The 22,892-nt window shown below is 42.8% G+C and overlaps 1 protein-coding gene across 1 annotated transcript; it reads left to right on the forward strand.

Moving 5' to 3' along the window:
- The first annotated feature begins 4,194 nt into the window (after positions 1–4,194).
- LOC125706290 (Krueppel-like factor 13) lies at positions 4,195–21,715 on the forward strand. The gene is made up of 2 exons (XM_048972929.1): positions 4,195–5,150; positions 14,885–21,715. The coding sequence occupies exons 1-2, from the start codon at positions 4,703–4,705 to the stop codon at positions 15,175–15,177; spliced, it is 741 nt and encodes a 246-aa protein (XP_048828886.1). The 5' UTR covers positions 4,195–4,702; the 3' UTR covers positions 15,178–21,715.
- Positions 21,716–22,892: the final 1,177 nt, after the last annotated feature.

Below are 22,892 nucleotides of genomic sequence, written 5' to 3' on the forward strand. Positions count from 1 at the left end.
AGCTAGCGTGTTCAGTAAGATGACTGTTAAATAATGTTAGATAATGATCTGGCTGCTCTACAGGCACGTTTGGTAATGACCCAACTATTAGTCAGACATAGTTCCTTAAGACCGAGCCACGATACAGTTGTATTTGCTGCCGAACCAGCTGGGTTGAGCTGTTGACTTATGAGGAAGCAGCTTGTGATTAACATTTGAGAACGGGAGTCATTCTGAGTGCCAGTGATCTTGAGACTGTAAAAGTAGCCAAACGGGGGCAGCTACAGCTCTGTCAGGATCAGTGTCTATATGGCCCTGTCCTGTTTGTTTTGTCCTCAAGTGGCCAGCAGGTGTCACTGGCCATAAAAGTCCCTCTGTCCCGAGTGTGTTTCCTTGCTCCCTGGGCTGCTGTGTAGCCCTATGGTTTGAGAGAGTGGCTGAGAAGTTGGCATCTCTCCAGTTATGGATTTGCGACTGGCTCAAGGCCTGCTTTACCTTTTGTTTCGTTTATCCAGTTTTGTTTTATCCTTAGCATTTGCTATTGTTTATCTCCGTCTTTGCTTTGTCCTTGTTTTTGGCAGCCTCACCTTTCCAGTGGTTGGTTAGAAACCTGCTCACAGCTGATCTCTCACTCTTCTAAAGCATGTCGTTTAGTGAATCGGTGACTCTGAATTTTCCTTGCTGTGTGGTCATGTGTCCTATCAAGCACTGACATCCTGTCCAATATGTCCACGGCCCTGTGCCCCGTGCTTCTCCGGATAGGCTCCCGGCTCACAGCATGCCTATACTGGAATGTAGTTCTGGAAAACATGGATTTTTTTTTTAATTTCCCAGGTTATGTGATTGCATTTCTAATGGCAAATCCCTCATATCAAACTATGAACAATGTTTTAATAACTGCATTTCCAAAGGACGCGTCTCACAAATGTTCACTATGTGCACACTGTCCACTTTCATTATTGGACTGAGGAGCCACATCGCTCTCGACTCAGTGGTTGCGCAGTGCACTGCAGAAGCCGAGACGTGCTGCAGAGAAGTGAAAAATTAAACATTTCCTAAGCGTCAAGCAAAAACATCTAACTGCACAAAGTACAGTGCAGCTGTTTGACATAGCAGGGTCTCTGACTTTCATGCTTGACTTCTTGAAACAAAAAAACAGATATTGATATGTTTGTAGGATTCTAGAACTGGCTGATATAAGGCATGAAAGAAAGGCATGTAGAACAGCAGTGGCTTATGGGTAAATAGAAAGATGGGGCCATTTGGGACCAAGTGAGGTTATTTTTATCAGGCACTCTGTCTAGCCCGGCCTTCAGAAGGCCTTGGAAAACTTCCACGTTCATGAGAACACTCCAAGTCCAACAAACAAACCCCAAACTGAAGTCCGTGTGATCAGCTAATTCAGCCCATAATCGGGACCCGTCATACTTTATGACAAAAGTTTGTAAACTTCGTTCCCTTGAGAGAAGTGCCAGTACAGAGGCTCATGTTCCAAGGAACTCTCTGAATAAATCTGCATGGGGAAGTGTGACTGCTGTAAACAAGCCCTTTCATAAGAGCTTTCAGAAGAAAAGCATAAATTCGGTGACTAACACTTGGCTTTATTTCTGCTACAATCATAAAACCTCTGCCATACTGGTTGAAGTAGGCATACATGGTAGTTCATATAAAACATGCTTATATACTTCTGGGAGTATTGGGAAATATATGCAATTCGGAAGCCTATCTTAATTTTTACCTCACATATAATTTTCAGATTAAGATATGATTCTTTATTAATAACTTCCTCCCATCCGCTTTTCGGGTTTATTTAATTAAACCCTGGCCAGTTCAATTCTTTACCTGTTTAACAATTGAAGCAACCAGACATTTGTACCAGTTCTCTCCTGAAAACACACTACTCTACGTCATCTACCTTTTTCCCTACTCCTGACCCAAATCAGCACCTTCAGGACAATTAGAATAATCTGAAAGTTCTTTGCATTTTGGAATATGCTGCACTTAAAATACTGAATCCTCACCGAATCCTGGATGACTCATGTGAAGCCTTGGTTCAGAAACTTGCCCTGCATGATAAATGGGACTTCAGGTCCCAGGATCTCCGGTGGGGGGAGGGTGGGTTGGGTAGGGACTGCCCTCATTCTCACTCTCTGTATGCTGTGGGTGACCTTGCATCGCCTCGGCCACCCTGACACATGAACAGAATGCACAGGCCATGCTGTACTTGTACTGACGTGAGTAGAACAAGAGGACAAAAACACCTCACAAATCAATCATCTCTTACTGCATTGAACCTAGACTAGATTATACAATTGTCTGTTTTTTTTTTGTTTAAGTTACAGATTAATGTAAACCACCGTAAAATGAATTTGCATCTAGGTATACAGGGCTTCGCCATAGCCAGAGAAGTGCATGGTAAACAGTTCTGAGAAACTGGGCTCTGTTTGAGGAAGCAGATCCACATCTATGACTAAGCCAGGGCAGAGGATGGGTCTCACATTGGGGAAGGGGCAACAGGGGGTGGGGGACCCTCTTGGTAGGATTCGCCAACCCGGGGAAGGGCTGGTTCTTAGTAAATTGTTGCAAATTTATCCAAAGGTACACTTCCTCCCGTAGGTTCATGTACCCCCACCTCTTCTGCTACTGAGCTGAGCTCTGAAACGGAACCAGACTGTTAAACAGGAAAGTGCTTCTTGCTGCCCGTGCTGTCAGCTTGCACTTTTGAACCATATACAGTGAATTATTATTAATCTGTGCTTATTTACATGCAGACAATGTAGACTGTTCCTCACAATCGTCTTATGACAGCTTATATGGGCTATTCTAAAAATACACTAGCTCGCTTCACCAGATAATTTTCTTTTTTTTTTTTCGTTTTGTTTGTTTAGTAAATGCTGAAACTGCTACATCACCTCCTGACTCATGTTACCCACAATTCTAGGCTGCATAATTTCCTCTTGAATTTATGTTATTTTCCAATTCAGACCCCTCCTTTAATAACGAGTGGAAACCTGCATTTGGTTTAATGTTGTGATATTGTCCAACCTCACAACCCAACAGGTTAAAATGTCTCATCTGAATATTAACATCGCATCTGATGGAATTCCAGTACAGGCTGTAATAGTCTGTAGGTTCCTGTAAAATTCAGGATATTGCTTTATTAAATATCTCACTCTGCGGTATGACAGCAGTGCCCTTGTATACAGAGATCTGGTGCCTTGACACAGCATTGGGCCATTCTGCAGACTTTGTAACCATATAAGATAACTCACAATTCAATAGTGTCAAAAATAATTTTTAATGTATGTTACAACAAACTTAATTATCATGTATTAGATCTTTGAATAAGCCTATAAGGTAATTACGTTTTCAGTTTGGCGAAACTGAAATGGAACACAAGAAAAAAAAACTGCAAACTGTTTAAAAGATACATTGAGTTGAGATTTTTCGCGTAAGACCCATCGGTGTAATTTCTATATTCGAATTATTTAAATTTACAAAACTAAACATGCATGTCTCCGGAGCAGCTGTGTTAGGGACAGGGCCATATCGTACCATGAACGTGTTGTCACTATAATGACAATGGCATCATTGTCTGCTACTATGGACAGTTCAGAAACAAAATCGCATGTTTAAAATGAATTTTAAACACTCTTAGTTTGGGTCAGCAGCAGACATCCGCACATGCCTAACTGGCAGAAAGCCAGGGAGGTAAACTAAACCATGTGGGAGGGGTTGTAAGGTGTACTGTCCGTCCTATTGTAACCCCCCTCCCCCGACAAAATAATAATAAAGAAAACTTCTCGTCAAGAGCAGGCCAATAGAAAATATTTATAAGTGTATTTGCCTGATTTGGAATTCCGCCCTTCATTTTCGAGAGTCGTTTGGCTTTATTTATATATATAATACCATACATTTTGCTCTAGTTGTTTGTTATACTTTTTTACTTTGTTTTTCGTTAACCTTACGGGTAAATAATCATATATTTTTCTAAATGTTTCTCTTTGTTCATAAAATAATCACGCAAGACCGACTGAATACTTCTTATGTGGCATGTGGAGTTAATTTAGTATATTTATATAAAAGACTAGCGCGGAGGATGAATTCCGGTGTCCGTAGTGTTTCTCCTCCCACTAGTCACGTGATAATTACCATTGACGTTACGTCATTAGTACGTGTAACTCTTAATCATTGTTGTTTGTGTCGATTACGGAAAGATTGCATTATTGTATGATGAATCTTAGGCTAAGTGCGTATAGTTTTGTGCAGCTTCGAACAGGTGTCTTCAGAAGTAAAGTGTCCATAGGGGGGCAGGGAAAACATGGCTTTGAGACTCCACTGACGACAGAGGCAAATATTCCCGGTTGACACGCCCACAGCATGGGTACACACAGCTCTAATAAAAGAATATTATACTGTCAGTATGCCGGAGAGTGAACAGATGCGATGATGGGATCTATCAGCTTCGATCCGATGGACTTTCAAAGAATCACCTTGAGACAAAATATGCTCCCTGCGACAAACGTGTTTGATTAAATGCAAAGACGTTTTTATTTCGTCGCCATCCAGGAAGTTGAATTTTCCGAAAAGCCGGTAAAACATCTCGAGTTTTTTTTTTTTGACCCAACTACCTCAGTGTCATCGCACAAATCGACTGAAGGGAGAGAATAATTCAAGCAAGCAGAGCATCATAGAAACGCTGAAGCTTGGTCGCTGTAACGAAATGGATCGTTTTGCAGCTGAGTGCCTTGTGTCAATGTCTAATGGTCCTATTGTCCACAGTTCTAAAGGGAACAGTAGGGAAATCAGACCAGAACCTGCCTCTGTCCCAATAAACGGAATGGAACCTATTGACCTTCTGGCGAAAGACAACTCCAATCTCTTTATGGTAGCTAGGATTTTGGCGGATTTAAACCAGCACACCCCCGGTGTTTCCGAACAGGGCAAAGTAAGGGAAGATAACAAATTAACAACCCTGTCGAGAGAGGATGGAAACACTGCCACACCTACCGCTCTGCACGGCGACCACGGTCTCAAAGCAAAAAGAAAACCTGTAATTTGTCACATTCTGCACGAATCTGCACAGAAAAAGCACAAATGCCACTATTCAGGGTGTGAAAAAGTTTATGGAAAGTCGTCCCATCTTAAAGCCCACCTAAGGACACACACAGGTCAGTTGGAATTTAAGCAGGTGTTCATTGTTGCTTAGAAAAATGTGTATAAAGTGAAGAGAACGCAATAAAACACTATAATAGAGTAATTGTATTCGTTTGTGGTTAGTAAAACAGTTATATTAAACACCGGTACGTAACAGATAACTTCTGTCATTCACCGTCGCTTCCGAAAGAGTTCTGATAAATGTGAATATGTTTTTGATCAACTACGTTGAATTGCAATGCAAAGCACTTTTTAAACCCAGTGAAAGAGTTCTGAAGCTTTCATTCATAACCAGGGTCAGGGCTGGGCGGCCACTAAAATGTATCGTGTCAAACGAGGACAGTACGCTAAGAAATAAACGTGGCTACAGGTAACGTCACCTTCTGCACGAATAAAGCTGCAATTAAATAATAATGCCCAAAAATATTAAACTAAAACATATGTATATATATATATACTAGAATAAGTAAATATCAGGAAATGAAATAACTCCGTCGGGTGGCCTGTATGCGTTCATTCAGATGTAGTGCACATTTCGCAGTGTGTTTTTCACTCTTTTGAGGTGTAGAATAACCAAAAAGCGCAGCGGAAAGTGTGGGGGCTGGTGCGACTGCAGTCGCTCGCCTGCCTCTGAGCCTCTTTGTTGCGATGTGCCACACCCCCGCCCCCCTAACCCCCGACTGCCAGCTGATCTGACCGGCAACAGACTCAGCTAGCAGATCTCGGAGGGACGGAGTCTGACGATCATAAGCCCATCTGTACCATGTGAAAACAGGTCTTTTGCCAAACTTTACACCCCACCCAAACAGTGTGCCGACAATGCAGAGCAGAAAAGGGGTTACCTGCTTAATGCATCACGCACAGGTACTTAGGAGTGGGTGGGTGGGAGTGCTTTATGGAAGTTGATCACCCAGGTGTTTAGAAATTCACTTTTTAGAAAATATATTAGAATATGCACCGTGGTTTATTATACACTAGCAACAATGTTCAATTCCCTGAAAAAATGAATGTACCCACTGTGCATGAAAACACTTGTTACTGTGGGACATTTATCGTTTTATTTATTTATTTTTACTTAAGACAGGTTTCTCGCCGTTTTACTGCATTGTGGTATTAAGTTATAGGTTGGATGGAAGAAGGTTATCCGACGGAAACCAAGCATTGACCTGTCTGTTTTACTGAGCCATTAGGATTCCAAAAGCATCGCTTCAAACAGTCTAGCATGCGAAGAAAATCGTTTTAGTATAATCAGATTTCCACGCTCATAACCTTGTCTCAGAGCACTACACTGCATTCAGAAGGAATTCCTGTATGACAATATGAAACATTTAACAGCATTATTTCCCGTGGTACAACATGGTAATTGCAAAACACATCTATTGATTTTTTTTTAATTTAAGAAATGATGTACCTGCATCTATGCTTTTGATTTATTTTCATAAATAAAAATATTTAAAAAAATATTCTGAACCTGGTATAAATTTACTATATGATTGGATGAAATTTCATAATTGTTTAGAAAAGACCGATTATAAATTTTCTGGAATTTTGACACATTTGATACTGTCAGTACAAGCATTCATATTAAGCTCTAAAATTGTTTGGTAGTAGATATAAAAAGGAAAAGAGGATTCGAATGGCTACCCTAATGTAAATATTTTTCTGACATGCTTTAGAGGCATCTAAATTATATATTTTATTTTCTTAATTAAATATAATTAATTTCTTAATTAAAACCCGCATCATTTGAATTTGTTTTAGATTTTGCCGGAATTGGACTCAGGCTGCAACTGTTTCAGTTCCCTGCGTTTTCTCGTGCGTGACTCAAAGTTCTCTAGTGAAATAAGCCCGAATGTCTCCTTCTTTTTAATAGTCAGCTCAGGCGGGTCATGTGAGTTCAGAGACTCCGGATCAGCCTTCCTGGGCAGGGTTTTGAATACTCAGCAGATTCTGGAACAGTCTCTACTAGTAGAGCACAGAGAATCAGGATTCCAGTAAAACGCCACAGTTCAAATGATGAGGGAATGAAGTGTTACGAAAACAAATACATGAGCCAAGAGAACCGAGTTCTCACTTGATTAATTAATTCCCTACAGTCTCAGTACCCTTACTTTTGAACCATTGCTGACTATGGCCCTGGTAAAGTAGTTACTAAGGGCTTCTGCAGATCTGAAATGGGCCAGCAAACCTAAACACAACATTAGTACCAGTTTTGCTACTTAGATCCTGCTAAGTACTCAGTAGAAAAGAAGGGTGTCTTATGAATATGTCAGGTTGACGAACACTGAATAATGCGCACACAATACATTTGCTTATTTCTTAAAAGTTACAAAGAGTTACTAAGATTACTATTAATCTGCAAATTATTCAAACTCTCCAGATATTATATGTGACATGCTTTTTAAAAAAGCTTAAAGCGAAGTAAGGCTTTTAAGCAGAAAGAGATTAGCAAGTTAGCAGATAGCGGACAGTTATATTATTTCATTAGCCGCAGCTGCTCATCTACAGCAGACATATTTAGCAATGTTACTCTCTGAGGAAGTAGCCTGAGATTATGCCTGCTGAGTTACCATTTGGCGGAGGGGGTCATCAGGGGTTGGCGTTTATGTGTTTATTACTTAAGGATTGGCTGTTACATCAGTGTTGGGGTAGAACGAGACTGGATCTAACAGAGAAGCTAAGTGACCTACTGGCACCAACCCTAGGAGCTGTGTGTTTAAGCCCAGATAGAGGAGAACTGGGTCCTGGGCAGTTCCCATTCCCACGGAGCAGATCGTCCTTGCTGCTCAGAGCTGAGTCACAGCCAGGAACACTGTGGCAGGCGGAGGCTGAAGGTTACGAGACAGCTTTGTCTGGTTCCTGCTAATGGGAGACACCCCCTCCCTCCAGACTCAAGCTATAGATCTTTGATGTGCAAAATTGCAAGCAGTCAGCAAGAACTGGGAAGTGAACTGTAAACTAGGAAGAGCACACTGGACGGGGCAGCACTTGTCAGGCCCTGTAATCTTTTCAGTGACGCGCTGACTTCCTCTTAAACGGTCGTCTCAAGTAAATACAAAGATGCTTATGATAGTTTGTCGGGAGTAATTATTAGGACTGGGTTCTAGAGCGGAGCGTAAGAGCAATCTGGAGATAGAAATAATTCACAGCCATTCTACATGCACACGAGATTTGAACCCCCGTCATTTTAAATGTGTGGGTGCAGAATTACCCACAGAGCTACTGCGTATGTATGTGTATAAATGGCGTCTTTCTATAAAAGTATCTCCATTGATCATTATAACATTTTGTAGAATAAAGAACCAGGGATATTGCCTGATCCCAAGTAGACCCCAGTCACATAAAACAGTGTGTCTAGCAATTAGATTTCTAGTATTTTATTATTCACTATGACTCAGGGCCCCAAACATATAAGTCAGAACCCACGTTCCACTGTAATCAGTCAGCAGCACTCACAATACAAGAGGGCTATCTTTTCAAATCTTATTGTAGACACGTTTTTGTTTGTTATCGAAGAATCTATGTTGTGATGAGGTCCTTTTTATGCATTAATACACATGATTCTTCTCATTTCAATAAAGTGCAACCTTATTGAAGGTTTTTCTTTCTTTTATTTTATTTCAACTGCTACAGACACAGTAGAATGTGACCCAAGGAAACCTGCCCAGACAATGACTGTGGCTACAAACTACAAACTATGCCTGGCCAAAGTGAGCTGGGAAAATGGTGGTTAGGGGGAGCGGAGGGTGGGAGCTGGGTAGCAGAAAGGACCGAAAGTAAACCAGGTCAGGGTGTGAATGGAATATCCCCCTATCGTGTGTAAATAACAGAGTTGAAAAGGCCTTCCTTTAGGGTCAGGCATGCAGCAAGCAGATTTTAGTCTCGTGTCCCTGTTTTTCAAGAGAGAGAGAGAGAAAGGGAGCCAAAATATCCTATGGTCTCCATCTGAGAGGTGGTATGGAAACGATTCCCTCTGCAGCCCCATTGACGAGTAGATCAGAGAATCAGTATATGGAAGACGGTGCTTTTGCTTCTCTCTCTCTGGAGTCTCAGACCTCCTGCCTATTCAGGGAGCCGGGGTGGAGCGCGGGGGACAGAGATGAGCGTGCAGCTCTGAGGCCTGGCTGTGGTCTACACCACCATGGTGTCAGTTACCAGGGACAGGAAGAAAGGGATGTGTGGCTTCTTCTCCCTGAGCCCAGTGCCGTCCCGCGTGAAGGCAGCCCGGGCTGCAGCGCATGTCAGGGCCAGTCAATGCCTGCCATTGACGGGGGTATGCAGACGACCCGATTAGCACATTCGCCGTGGAAGAAAAACACACTTTGTGGCTGAACTGTGCAGCTGAAGGTTATACAAGGATCTCTTTGGGTGCTGCCTCTGTGGAAGGTTGTGTGAAATGCACTGGCAGGGCTTGAAATGAATGTGCGAGCATGAATGTCTATAGTTCACTGAGGCAGTCCTTGTGCATTGTGAAAGTATGAATAGTGACACATGAGAGCCCCAGAGGTTGGGCGTGAGATTAAGGTGAGAGCAGATGCGACTTCCAGTTAAGTGTGAGGATTTTCTTTGCTGGAATCTGAACGTGCAGGCTTCGGGTCCTGGGTCGCGGCGCCGTAGGTGGCTTCCGTACACTCCTCCCCCATGCTGGGAACCCGGTCTCCAGGCGATTGCGACACCCAGATGGGGGCAGCGTGACCGCTGCTATCAGAGAACAGGAACTGCGAGCAGACGGGAAACAGCTTTGGGTGGAGGTAGGGTTAGGGTGCGGTCCTGTCACCGAAATATTACCATAATCCCCCCCCATGTCAGTTTGCCACTGCAGCTGACACATTAAGTACTCTGGCAGTTTTTATTTATCTAAAGCCCACTTTGTCTCCTTGTCTATGGTTTGATATTCACAAACTGGGTAAACTGGCCTTTTCATTTTGTGCTTTAAATTAACTTATAGATAAGCAGTGCAGAATTATAACCGCTAGACTACCACAGTTATTGAGGGGAGTTGTGCCTTAGGTGTTTGAACGGGACATCGGGGGGAAATTATTTGTAGATAGGCATGGATCTTTGAGTGAGAAGTGGGAAATACTCCTATTTGGTTGCTTGTATTTGTGACTGTAGACACCCAGAAAGCTGGTTATTTCAGTAATTTCAGGTTAAAGCTACATGTCCTTGCAGACTACCCATTTCAGCTAATATGCGTTTCTTTTCTATCTGTACAACTTAATGAATTGACACGATCACGCGCTGCCCGGGGCCTCTGACGTGGAGGAACACGCCACCAAAGAGCTTATTTTGATTCTGCGGTTTTCACAGTGGCATGAGCCATAACTGACGCGGCTGATAGCATCTCACAGAGCAGTTCACCGAGTTTGTTCCTGAATTGCGAGGATAGGGGCCAGACAAAATGGGCAGTTTTTTTTTTCCCAACTCTTAGCAGTAAGTTCAGGAAGACAGTCTCTCTCTTTCTTTCTCTCTCTATCTCTCTCTCTCTCTTTCTCTCTCTCTCACTCTCATTTCTGTTTCACATTTTTTGATTGTTGTCCTACTTGTCTAGTAAACTATTTTTGTTTTTCGAATTGAAGCTCTGATCAGTTAGTCTCTTAAATTACCTTTATTTTTCTGTGTTTGATGTATGAGATTCTCACTTTTATTATCAAATGCATAAACATTCGACTTTTTTGCTAAAGTTGAATTTTTTTTTCTGCAGTATGCTTATAAAACTCATTTTGTTTACTCATACCGTAAATGTAGTACAAACATACAGTACACACATGAAGGGGATTGGCCACTAAGCAAAAACCAAGAAATGAGGGAGAAAAAATATATTAATCAAACCCTTATATAGTATATATTTTAAAAACAGAACATACAACAAATGTTGTTAAGACTAAACAAATGGGTGCAAATGAATCGAGATTAAGCTTGATTTTTCAGTGGTTTGAGAACAAACTAAACAGCAATCACAAAGAATTCAAGAATTTTAACAAATACTGAACTACAAAACAATGTAATTGGTGCAGATGTAGTGTTGGTGATACATAGGAGGGTGCTGTCTGGATTTTTAGAGACAATTAGCACAGATGTTTGTCTGCGGAGCGTGTGAAGAGGATCCTCTGCTGGGGGAATCTGTTTCTGTTTGGGTAACAGGGGCTGACAAGAGCAGGTGTTTGGAGGAACAGGCCCTTGGGAGAAGGGGGTCTACAGCACTGTGAGCTCTGCATGTTCCTTCACCCTTTCACAACCTCCCCACCCCCCATCCATCAACATGGACAACTGGAGACATTTGTTTCAGCTTAATGCTCGTATTGTATGAATGAATAAACGGACCTATTAGCCTATTACTATTTCAATTGGTGGCCAGAGAGAGGGCCACTAATCTTTAGCATGACCATCCATCCATCCATCCATTTATGCTGGCCATGGTTGTATGGGGCCTGGGGCATCTATCACAGGTAACACAAGGCACAAGACCGAGGTATACCCTGGATGGGATGCCTGTACAGCAACTTCCACTAATTTTTATGGTAAACAGCGTCATCCCAAATATCTTGGTTATAGTACAGTGCACGCATTGCAAACAATATAATGTAATATTCCAGGATTATACACAAAAATTGGACTGAAAATAGTCCAGAAGTTGCAATTCTTTTCCGCTTTGTTGATTTGTGTAGCTGAAATTCAAGTTTACACAGTGATCAATGAACACTATAAAAAAAAGGTCTTGTAGTTACATTAAGATCCATGGTACTGGGTATTACAAATCGCAGGGAAGTGAACTCAGCAGCTGGAGGCCGGTGGAAAAGTAGTGAGTGTTAAAACAAAGAATGTGAGGACTCCTTAAATTTTATATTGTTTTCAGTAGTTCCACAGTCATAACAAACTGCACTGCAAAGTATTAGAACATACATTTCCCAGAAGTAACTTTAGTGAGATTAAGCCTTTAATACTTTCAGCAAGATCCAGCATGGAACAAGTTTGCAAGAAAGCCCCAGTCCAGTCTGTTTGCTGGGCACATTGTTTATTCCGACACTGGACCTGATATGTCTCATGCAGTTCAGTATATCTGATCTGTAATGGAAAATCTCACTGCTCCACAACCCAAAGAGTGTTCCTACTCCTCCTTGCAGGCCATAGAGAACCAGCTTAATGCTTCGCTTGTTGCCAACGCTTATATAAAACAAACATGATATGTTTTACAGTTACAATTCTGCTGTCATTACATTTGACTAGTATACACCAATTAAGTCCTTTTCGAGAACTTTACCGAATAATTCCCCCATGGAAATGCACTGACAAATATTTGTTCTAGCCCAGTTTTTCCTCTGGAACGCCATTCAATGATATAGATGATACATTTTTAATACATACAGAATGTGTTCTGGGTGGTCTAGTTCTGACTCTTGTGTAGGGTTCTCTGCATGTCTGTGTGGATACATGTTCTACATCTTCTTGGCTGTTTACCAGAATCTGCAGTTGGGGTCCAATTGTCCAAAGATTCATCTGGTTTGCCGTCTCTGAATTATGGTGTGACTTGCATCCCATCCATCTTCCCCTCTCTCATGTCCTGCACTTCCTGTGAAACACCCCCAGCTGTTATGACCCGGTTCTGGATAAGCAGTTCTAAGATAATGAATGAAGGAATGAATATTCTAGCAGAGTTCATTAACGTTTTCATGTTTGGGTTCAGGCTGAGATTGCTGTAGCCGCAGACCATGTACGGATATCATAGTACGCCATTGCAAGCTGTAAAAAAGATCTGGAGATTGATTTGTCTTTTGTTCTTCTGCATCTTCTGTGGTTTTAATGCTGCCGTACAGCCCCACGCTCTAGTGATTCCCGGCACCCACTTCTGTGTCTTGCTCTCAGACTTGCTGGAGAGATCCATGGCTTCACATGCAACATCATGTAGCACTCCCTGCGCCATGTACCACCCCCTACACATCTCTACATCATTTACTTGTAGTACCCACATCATTTACATGCTGCACTGCAATGCTGAAGAAACAGGAAGAATGTTCAGTTTTTATGTTGCTCGGTGATGCTGGTGATGAGCCTCCTGGACTTGTTCAGGCAGGAAGGGGCTGGAGGTGCTGAATTTTCACTCGTTTGCTCCAGGGCAGGTCTCACGGCATTGGCAGGCAACCTTAATGTGGAAAAACTGTGGCTGGGATGTTTGTGTGCTGAGCTATTTCATGAGCGAACACCTGGTTCCATTTAACATAACCCTGCTACCTGTGACATAATCTGATGGTTCCATTGGTCCATGGCGGGCAGGGTTGCTGCCCAGTTTAACATGCCACTGGGCTTACTGGGTCATGCCCCTACTCTCTGTCCTGAAATGAGAAAGGGGGCTTCTGCGCCCAGACCCTGGCACCAGTCCAAAAATAGCTGGCATATCAGCAGGTTCTGGCATCAAGCTGAACATCGGGACCCAGAAGGAACCCCGAACATGTGGAGAAGGGGTACCGTGGCAGGGTAGGCGGGTGGGAATGAATTGGTGAGACAGATCCAAACTCCTGTGGTGCTGTTGCAGTCCCTGACCCACATTGTTCTCGTGAGGCTACACAGTTCTGTTGATACCAACCCAATCAAGGAACACAGATCCTCATTCCGGGAAGCATTTAAGATTCCAGTGAACTTCAAATGTTTGTTTCAGGCCAATATTTGCCTTTGCAACTTGTTTGTAAGATGGAGGGGATCATTATGAGATAAGAGTGTAAATGAGAGTGTAAAGCCGAGGGGCCAGCCCCCTGCTGCTGTGCAGCCTGTCGTGGCGACTCCTCCCCCCTCGGTGTGGCTTCGTGTGACTGTGTGTTATGACTACAGATACAATACCTCCAGAAAGCGCTCAGCCACCCCGCCCACACACTCTTTAACATAAAGTGCACGGAAATAATGTTTTTCTGCTTTCAACACAGTTGAAGTTTCGGCGCATTCATGATACAAAAAAGTCTATTTCCAATTAGAGAGTGTCCTCTCATTTACAAAGGGTAAGAACCCCTTGAGTCAATACAAGACACGGTTCTGGTTCTTTATGGGTTTGCCTGTACGTCATCGGCAGGGTTTGCTCTGTGCTTTGTGTCATTGTCCCACCCGAAACGTACATACTTTGCTAAATGAATGGAATTGGTTCATTATTGTGTTGGTACTTGAATATCCAGTGCAAACATCCACATATTGTTAACTGGAATTGTGCTTGGCTCTCATTGGCTGTGTCCATCTTTCTCGGTTGTTGATACCGAGTTTTGTTTTGAATAACAGCCCAACGGCGTGATGTCATGGCCGGCGTGGTTGACAGTGGGTAGAAGCTGAGAAGTGGTCTTGGGTGATTGGGTGAACAACAGCACTACATGGGTATTGTACAGTGTTACTGAAGAAGTATGTAAGTGTGTGGAGTGTTGGAGGATGGGGCTTCTTGGGAGGCATGCAGGCAGCTGTGGGTCTGCCTCGGAGCGTGGGGGGGATAGCATCGTCCTGTGGTTCCCTTCATCAGTTTAATGCAGTGTTTCTTAACCCAGTGCTCAGGGACACACAGGCAAAAACGTGGACCATCTGGGGGTTGGGAAACACCGGTCTGATGCCATATCTGACAGCTACCTGCGTTATTTCTGCTCTCCGTCTCTCCACTACTTCTCAAGCATCCTTCACCTTTCGGTGTGAAATACCGGGATGTAACACAACACCTTTGATTCGTACTCAAAAAAAGCTTATGAAGGCTGACCTCGAACCTCTCCCCCCTCATGTCTCACAGGAGAGCGGCCCTTCCCCTGCACCTGGCCCGACTGCAGCAAGAAGTTCGCCCGCTCGGACGAGCTGGCGCGGCACTACCGCACGCACACGGGCGAGAAGCGCTTTGGCTGCCCGTTGTGTGAGAAGCGCTTCATGCGCAGCGACCACCTGATGAAACACGCCCGCCGCCATTCTGCCTTCCAGCCCGGCATGCTGAAGAAGCCCGAGGCCCCCGCCCTGCGGCCTGCCTCCCGCAGTGACTACAGCCGCTCCGACGGCTCCAGCCCTGCCCCGAGCCCCTCCAGCCTGCCTTAGCCTCTCGTTCAGGCTCTTCGGATGCGCTCCATGTCGTCTCCTTCCTAACTCTGCCTACTATACAGCGCTCTCCATAACCCCTTACTGTGCAATTGCTTACGCACCTCAGAGGACAATAATGATGCCCATTTCAAATAGCAATACAACCGTTTAAAAAAAAAAAACACTCATCTTCTAGCCTATTGGCATCCGCCAGATAATGCAGAAAAGTCTGTTAAAGATGACATTCTTCTGAAGTTTCAGTTCGAAAAGATCTGCATGGACCAGCATATTCCTCTTCCTGCATCTGAACTGGGGAAGGGGCTTACGTGTGCACCTCAGGATTTGGGACTTTCTAACTCAGCTCTCTAACTCAACTGCACAATACTAGCATTACTTTGTATTCATTACTTTGAAGTGTCAGCACCGCTCAGGGAAGACAGTGTAACAGAGAGACCACAATGAGGATGAATGGAGGAGTTACCAACGCTATGCTTTGCCGGATTTGCACTCTGAACGTGTTTTTTTGTTAGTTGTCGCACTGGAGGAAACTAGTACTGGATTAATGGTCATTAAAAGTCAAGATTTAGCTTTTTTCTCCCGTTTTCCTCCACATAACCTAGAAATTCCAGGGGAAATAGATGGAAGGTCACATTGTTTTTCATTTTTTTGGCTGTAAATCATGCTTAGCCACAGAAACAGCTGTGTTCAAGAAGCCCGATCACTTGCTGGAAGTCACTTATTATGCACTGGGAGTCAGGTATCCCCTTGGGAGTCACAGATCGTGTTCTGGGAGTGGGCGAGGAGTGAGCAGGGGCCACACAGGCCTCACTGAATTCTACTCTCTGAACACGATGCCCTGGGATCGTTTCAGAGAAGCTTGCAATGAATCAGCAGCGAGTCAAAGCGACGAGTCAGTGTGCTGTAGCATAAGCCCACCACAGAGAGCGCATCCCTGAGCCAACCTCTTGCAGTGGAATGTCAAAACCTGTTCACTGTATCTCTTGGATGTCTTCTGTCCTTCAAACCATGATCTAGTTTGCAAACATCTCGAGTCCATCTTCCCCCGAACAGAACTGTGACCTGGAAGCAGACACAGGTTTCGGTGTCATGCTGTAGCAGGGGTCAGGCAGGCAGCCTGTGAGAAACCGTAGCAGTGCTCTCACATACCCCAGGAGAATGAACGCTGACAGAGGCGGGTCCTGGCTTATCACCCTGATCAAATCCCAGTTACCTCATACTCATGTATCCATATTTCTCCTTTTCTGTGATGAAAACAGCCCCAGCATATTACACACAGCCATCCTGAGCCTCCCTCCCCACCCATGACATAAACAAAGAAATGAAGAAGAAGAAGACATCTCTGGACGATAATACCTAACACTCTGAACACACCCACACGAATACAATCACACAGAATCACTGCCATCCGTGCAGCGTGCTGTTGATTTCAAAGCTACATCTATCCTGTGTTTGAATGTCGTTTAAACATCACTGGCTTCTCAGTACAACTTATAACAATTTGTTTTTGTTTTTTTTTTGGCGTTAGTTGTTTTTTTAACTTTATAGCGGTACATAACTTCTTAACTTCTACTCCTTATTCAGTGTAAGGTGTCTCAGCTGACCTAATATATGTGTGACGCTGGTTTTATTTGGCCAATACCCAGGGATACTGTGTGGTTTCCTATAAAAACCAAAAAAAATAAAATAAATAAAAATCTAAATTGCAAGCAAATGCTGTGGCTGACTGACGGAGTTCAGGACGGTTCTACAAAGCCTACGGCTCCTGCGCCTTCCTGCTGTCTTACCGTAACGCATGTCTTGACAGGATGTGAAAAAGATGCCCTTGTTGTGGTCTTCAGTGCAATGACTGCTTTGTTTGCGTTTCGTGTCGCCGCTTCGATGGCTTCAGACGTGATCTGTCGCTGCGGGAGGCTGTAATGAGAGGAGATGCAAATCCCAGCCCTCTTCTTGTTTATGAGGGGAGAGACAACAGTCCATCCATCCATCCATCCATCCATTTTCCAAACCGCTTATCCTACTGGGTCACGGGGAGAGACAACAGCCCTTTGGTCTTATTTCGGAGCCACTTGTGTCTGTACGAAGAAAAAACAAAAAGCACTCGGAATACTGGGAGCATCTTCCCTTGGTAAAGAAGCCTTTATTTCTTTGTAAAAAACGCTTTATGTTTTTGTAAATAATGATGCTACCAAATTATCATCAAAGTACTAAAACAAACACTTTGCTGCCGTGGGTGACGATGGCCCCCTCTGTTCGGCAAACAGACCCAAGAAAGCTTCCAGATATTCTAACACAGATTTTATGCTATACTAATCTAGATTAATCATATACATTGATGCATATATATATATATATATATATATATATATATTTATATATATATATATATATATATATATATGTATTCATTCTTGCAATCTGTGCCTGTTAGTAACTAGTCGTGCCTTTGTTGAAAATAGCCTGTGCATGTCCTTCATATTAATCCGCTTTATGACCTGGCTGGGTTAAAAGGTACCAGGTGGGCTGTGTCCATAACCTCAGACGAACTCCAACAGATTCAAAGTTAGACGTTTTCCCCTCGTAAAAAAAAAACTGAAAAAGCTAGGCCTGCTTTACATGTGTCAACACAGCATGTGGCTGCCTTAGTGTTCCACTGACTCAGCACTGAAATGGGACACTTGAAAGGCCACTTTGTTGGCAGCTACTAAAATCAAGCTGTGACAGAATCCCACCATGATTTATTATTTTTTTCTTTTCCTGAGCCCAAAAATCACATGACGTAAACGGAGGACTGTATTGGTCGTTACCACAACGTGTCAGTCGCTGAGACCAACATGTGTGGGGAGAGTTGCATATTATGTTGTTCACTGCTTTGTTCCATCCGTGCTTCACTTTTACCTCAGGACAGACATGAATCAGAGCGTCCCATCTGCCTGCCCCATCCTTGTGCCCCATCCGCCTGCCCCATCCACTTGCCCCATCCACCTGCCCCATCCACTTGCCCCATCCGCCTGCCCCATCCACTTGCCCCATCCGCCTGCCCCATCTGTGTCTCTTTCTCCGAGTATCTATTATGGCTAAATTGACACAGAAGTTGGTTTCAGGTCTCCAGTTGTCCCCAGTTGTCCCCAGTTGTCCCCATACCTCGCCCCTCTCGCATCACCTCGCGCCTGGATGCTCCACTGCTCTTCACTTTCTCATTTCCCTTCCTTGGCCTGGGGCAGCAGAACCCAAGTGACCCTTTTTGTTACTTTACTGAGAGCCGGCTTGGCTTGGAGGAGAAAGCCATGTGACAGAGGTACTGGACTATGGATGGGGGAGCCAGACTTCTTAACCAGTACATATTAGGTATAATCAGTAAAAACAATGATCAGTTTGGAGAAAACTAATGTCCTACAGTGATGGAAAGCCCCCCCCCCCCAAATTCATCAGTGTAGTGAATTATCTATCTTTTAACAGTGTAGTATCTATTTTAACAGTGTAGTATCTATTTTTTGAGAGTATTAGCATGTAATCTGCCCATACAGAGTATAACTGGTTATGCAGTCTAAATAAGATGAAATCAGATAGTATGTTTTACTATCGTGATATTGATTTTGGGTTGCCTGGACTCGTGCGTGCGTGTGTGTGTGTGTGTGTGTGTGTGTCATGTTTTTATTATAATTTTTTTTCCAAATGATCCAATCAAAACATTAGACACGTGCTATTTATTCTGTGCTTGTATCACATTACACATGATCTGAACATTGTGGAAAACAGGCCATTTCCTTTCCTGACTTTTTAAATATGTATTATGTGATGTTGATAATGTTCATTTTGGATTAATTTTGGGATACCTGCGCTGCATCTCAGCCAGTACGGTTCCTGTTATTGTAGTTATCGATATTCTGTTTCTGTTTGCTTGCATTGTTATTTGTTGTAATTTTGTACAGTGTTCAGTAATTGAGTGCACTTCATTATGTCAAAGAACATTTTGAAACATTCAATTTCATCTATAGACACTGAAGTTCCCTTGGACATAATATTGCCCTGCTTCCCTTCAATGTAGAAAGGGAACGTTTGCAGGCTTATATTATTTAAACTGGGAATTTTCATAAAGGTATGTTTTTTTGGGGTTGCTGTGTTTTATTTTTGTATGTCACGTAACCATGGAGACCACCACATTGTGAGGTAGTACAGCTTAGGCATCTACATTTTTCTGAGATGTTATTTTTAATTACCTAGTGTTGAACCTTCCTAGGATGATGATGATCATCATCATTTTTTTCAGGGTGGTGGTATAAGTTAAGTTAATAGCTTCCTGGCTTAGAAAAATGGTCCAATATTATTTAATTATGATATTGCCTTGGGAATAAAAATGTTCAAGTTCTAAGTTTACTTAACAAATTAATATTTTTTTTTATAAATCAGATAACAATGGTTAGAATGTAACATTATATTACAAAAAAAAACAAGTATTGCTTATCATCCAGGAAAATTTGACTTGCATTAAGCAATGGGTCAAGCCATTAATGCCATTGAAAGATCGGTTCAGATTACAAAATTACTTTTGAAATGCTGATGTAATGGGATAGAGGGTTCACAACAGACTAATCAAGAATCTGTCTGCTTTTGGCATAATCATGATCATTAAAGCTGGGGACGAGTTTAAATTCACATATCCGGAGAAAACTATAGAAGAAGTTTTTGTTCATTTACATGTCTGTCATGATGGTTTTTAGGTATTACAAGGGATGAATTTCAGGCTTCTTTTTGTATATTACATTCAGAGGTATTTCAGGTTTAAACCAGCTCGATAATAATAATTTATATTATTGATAATGTGCTTTCAGCTTGGTATAAATACTGTCCATTTTGTCCTAACTGACGTCACTGCCTCTATTGTATAGGTAAGGTATAATCTATTTAGTTCAACTCTTGAAAAGACAAAATATACTTTCTCCAGCATCTGAAGGATTGTTTTTACTATATTTAGACTGCATTCATCAAGCCACTGTATAAAGGCTTTCTTTGAATTTGTACGTATTTATTTACAACTGTGCAATGCTTTTACTGTTATCCACTGTTTTAGTTCGGTTTGTTCCTTTCTCGTTTAGTGTATTTTGCTGAGAGGTTAATTTCCAGTCCAGTCAAACTGGTGTATTTGAACAAACCCACCCCACCCCCAGCCCCTCATTCGCCATATAAGGGAAAGCCGCCACCCAGCGGGACACATCACCCTGTGGCTCGTAAACATTCCAGCTCCTCTTTCTCGCCGATGAGGAAAGGGCAGACCAGGACATTGTGAGAACCGGACTAAGTCTGTGAACCTTGTTTATTCAGGGACGGAAAATGGGGAAATGTCACGCTGCAGGCCAACGAGCTGCACTGGGCTCTTGCAGAGCTCACTGCCGGGTCACTGCGGCCCCTCCCATGTTCTCACTCAAATAGTGGTCAGCACTCGTGACCAAAGGCTTCAGGAATGACACATTCTGGATACGTGACCTCACATTTGACTCGAAAATATGGATGCATGCAGGAAAAATGGGCATACCCCCCCCATTGTCTGTCCTGTCTCTTCACTGCTGGACATTGCCTGCAGGGAATAGCCAGGTGGCAATGTACGCCAACTCTTCTGGCTGCAGGAGGCGAAGGAGAATTCCCAGTATTGATCATTATTTCCCACCAGCTCCGGTGTATGTGCCGACCGGGAGTTACCAGCCTTCATTGTGAAATGGATATTTGCTTAAAGAATTCAGCAAAACACTGCTTAACAAAGTATGTCCTGAAACCTTGCCACACAAATGCTAAATGTGCACAGGGGTTAGTGTAAAGTAGCGTCAAGCGTCCCTCACCAGACCAATCTCCAACCTTGTATTTTTGCACTTTCCCTAATTATAAGAGTTTACACTTTCCATCTCAGCGTGCTTTGTTTTATAAGATCAATGATACCGATGAGCAGGAGTTGTCCAGAATGGTTGTAATAGACTTCATAAATTCTAAAAATTATGTGGTCAAATAGATGACTAGCAATTTCTTGGCATTCAGCAGAATATATAAGCTGTGGGGTGATACTCGGGGTCTTGCAGTGTCTTTACAGTTTAGTGTAGAGTGTGCACTCATTAATGCCCTTTCTTTCTTCACACACAATGCTGCAGAAATCCTTACTTATTTGTCTCCTCTGCTCTCTTCCTGTCACATGACCCGCCAAGCCCATTCCGGGACGTGCTTACAGTACGTGAAGAAACTCCTTTTCTTAACAATAACCAGTTTCTTTCATGACCTTGTCAAAGCTGCCACAACCCCCATATTTGTTAACCCACCAAATTCCTGTGTTGCCGAAGTGTTACAGTCAAAATTCCTGCAGATTACACGGACCTTAACGCCCTGTAATTCTGCCATGTGTTTGTATGACTTTTTGTACTTAGACGAATATCGTGATTATGTCCTATACAAATGAAAAAAAAATTAACGAAATGTAAAATTCTATACAGCATCTTAACCTGTATGCATGAGCTAAGATCACATTTGGCAAAAAAAATAAATAAACATAAAAGACTTTTTTCGGAGTGTTGTGTGTTTATTTGTAGTGGTGTTGCGAATACTAAACAGCCAATCTGGTTTGTATATTCGGGGATGATGAGCCATAGGTACATACTGAACAGATGACAATTCACAATAAAACCATTAATGTCTGGGATTAAATAAAACGACAGACCAATCCTCTGTGCTGTACCATACTTCTACACAGTACCACACAGTACTATACATTAAGCTGTGTGGTGGTGCACTACCACCAACGTTGCGATGGATATAGGACAGCAGGGTAGCGAAAAGTCAAATCAAGTAGTACCAAAGTCCCTTTAAAAAGCAAACAAAATATATAGAATTGAACCTAATAAAAGACTGCAACTACAAAGCATAAGGCACAAGCCAAAAATGCCCAACACTATATGCAACTAATGAATTTCCTCAGGATCCTCTAAAAGCTGCCCAGCTGGCTGTATTTACAGCTAACAAAGTAATCAGTCAAATTACAGCCAGCTGGACCACACTAATTAAAGCAGAGAAGGGTGGTTTTATTGACCGAAACAAGACCAATGCAAAATCAGACAGGTCTGCATTTCCAGTCACACTAAAATGCCTCGTTTATCTACATAACAGCATGTACTTATTTCTACGTGAATAATGGGGAACTACATGTAGTTATGTGGAAATTCCGAAACTGTACTTCGAGGAAAGAGTAAAACTGACCAGAGGCTTTTATCTAAACTCCTGTTTTTCCTCAGTTCGCCACGTTTGTTTTGGGGCATGTGACAGCAGATCCCGACCCCAGATCGCTGATCCAGTACCGAGGTGCTGTATAATCAAGCCGTAGGTCTTGGGTCCCCCACCTCATGCGATAGCCCTATTTTCGGCATGCTAGCAAATCATGTCAGCCAACCGGCTGCCGGCGCCAGAGCAAGGCCCCTCCTACACCTCCAATTGCCGTGGAAACCAGGCACAGTTTTCACTTTCAAAATGGCCCATCACCACGAAGGCCTGCAGCGCACTCCTGACAGTCAAGACATAAATTAAACCAAACATCCATCCATCCATCCATTTTCCAAACCGCTTATCCTATGGGGTCGTGGGGTTAAACCAAACAATTCACCAATTTAGATTTTTTCTTTGGCGTTTATTTGTGTCGCTGTGTTTCTGGAAATGCTTTTATCGTCATGTGTGTGACTCATAGT

The sequence above is a fragment of the Brienomyrus brachyistius genome, chromosome 13 (genome assembly GCF_023856365.1).
Source record: "Brienomyrus brachyistius isolate T26 chromosome 13, BBRACH_0.4, whole genome shotgun sequence".
NCBI lineage: Eukaryota > Metazoa > Chordata > Actinopteri > Osteoglossiformes > Mormyridae > Brienomyrus > Brienomyrus brachyistius.

Excerpts from the sequence above, each read along its gene's own strand:
- LOC125706290 (XM_048972929.1), top strand. The coding sequence starts at position 4,703 with ATGGATCGTTTTGCAGCTGAGTGCCTTGTGTCAATGTCTAATGGTCCT. Across the intron at positions 5,151-14,884 it reads CCACCTAAGGACACACACAG|GAGAGCGGCCCTTCCCCTGC; the intron begins GTCAGTTGGAAT and ends CATGTCTCACAG.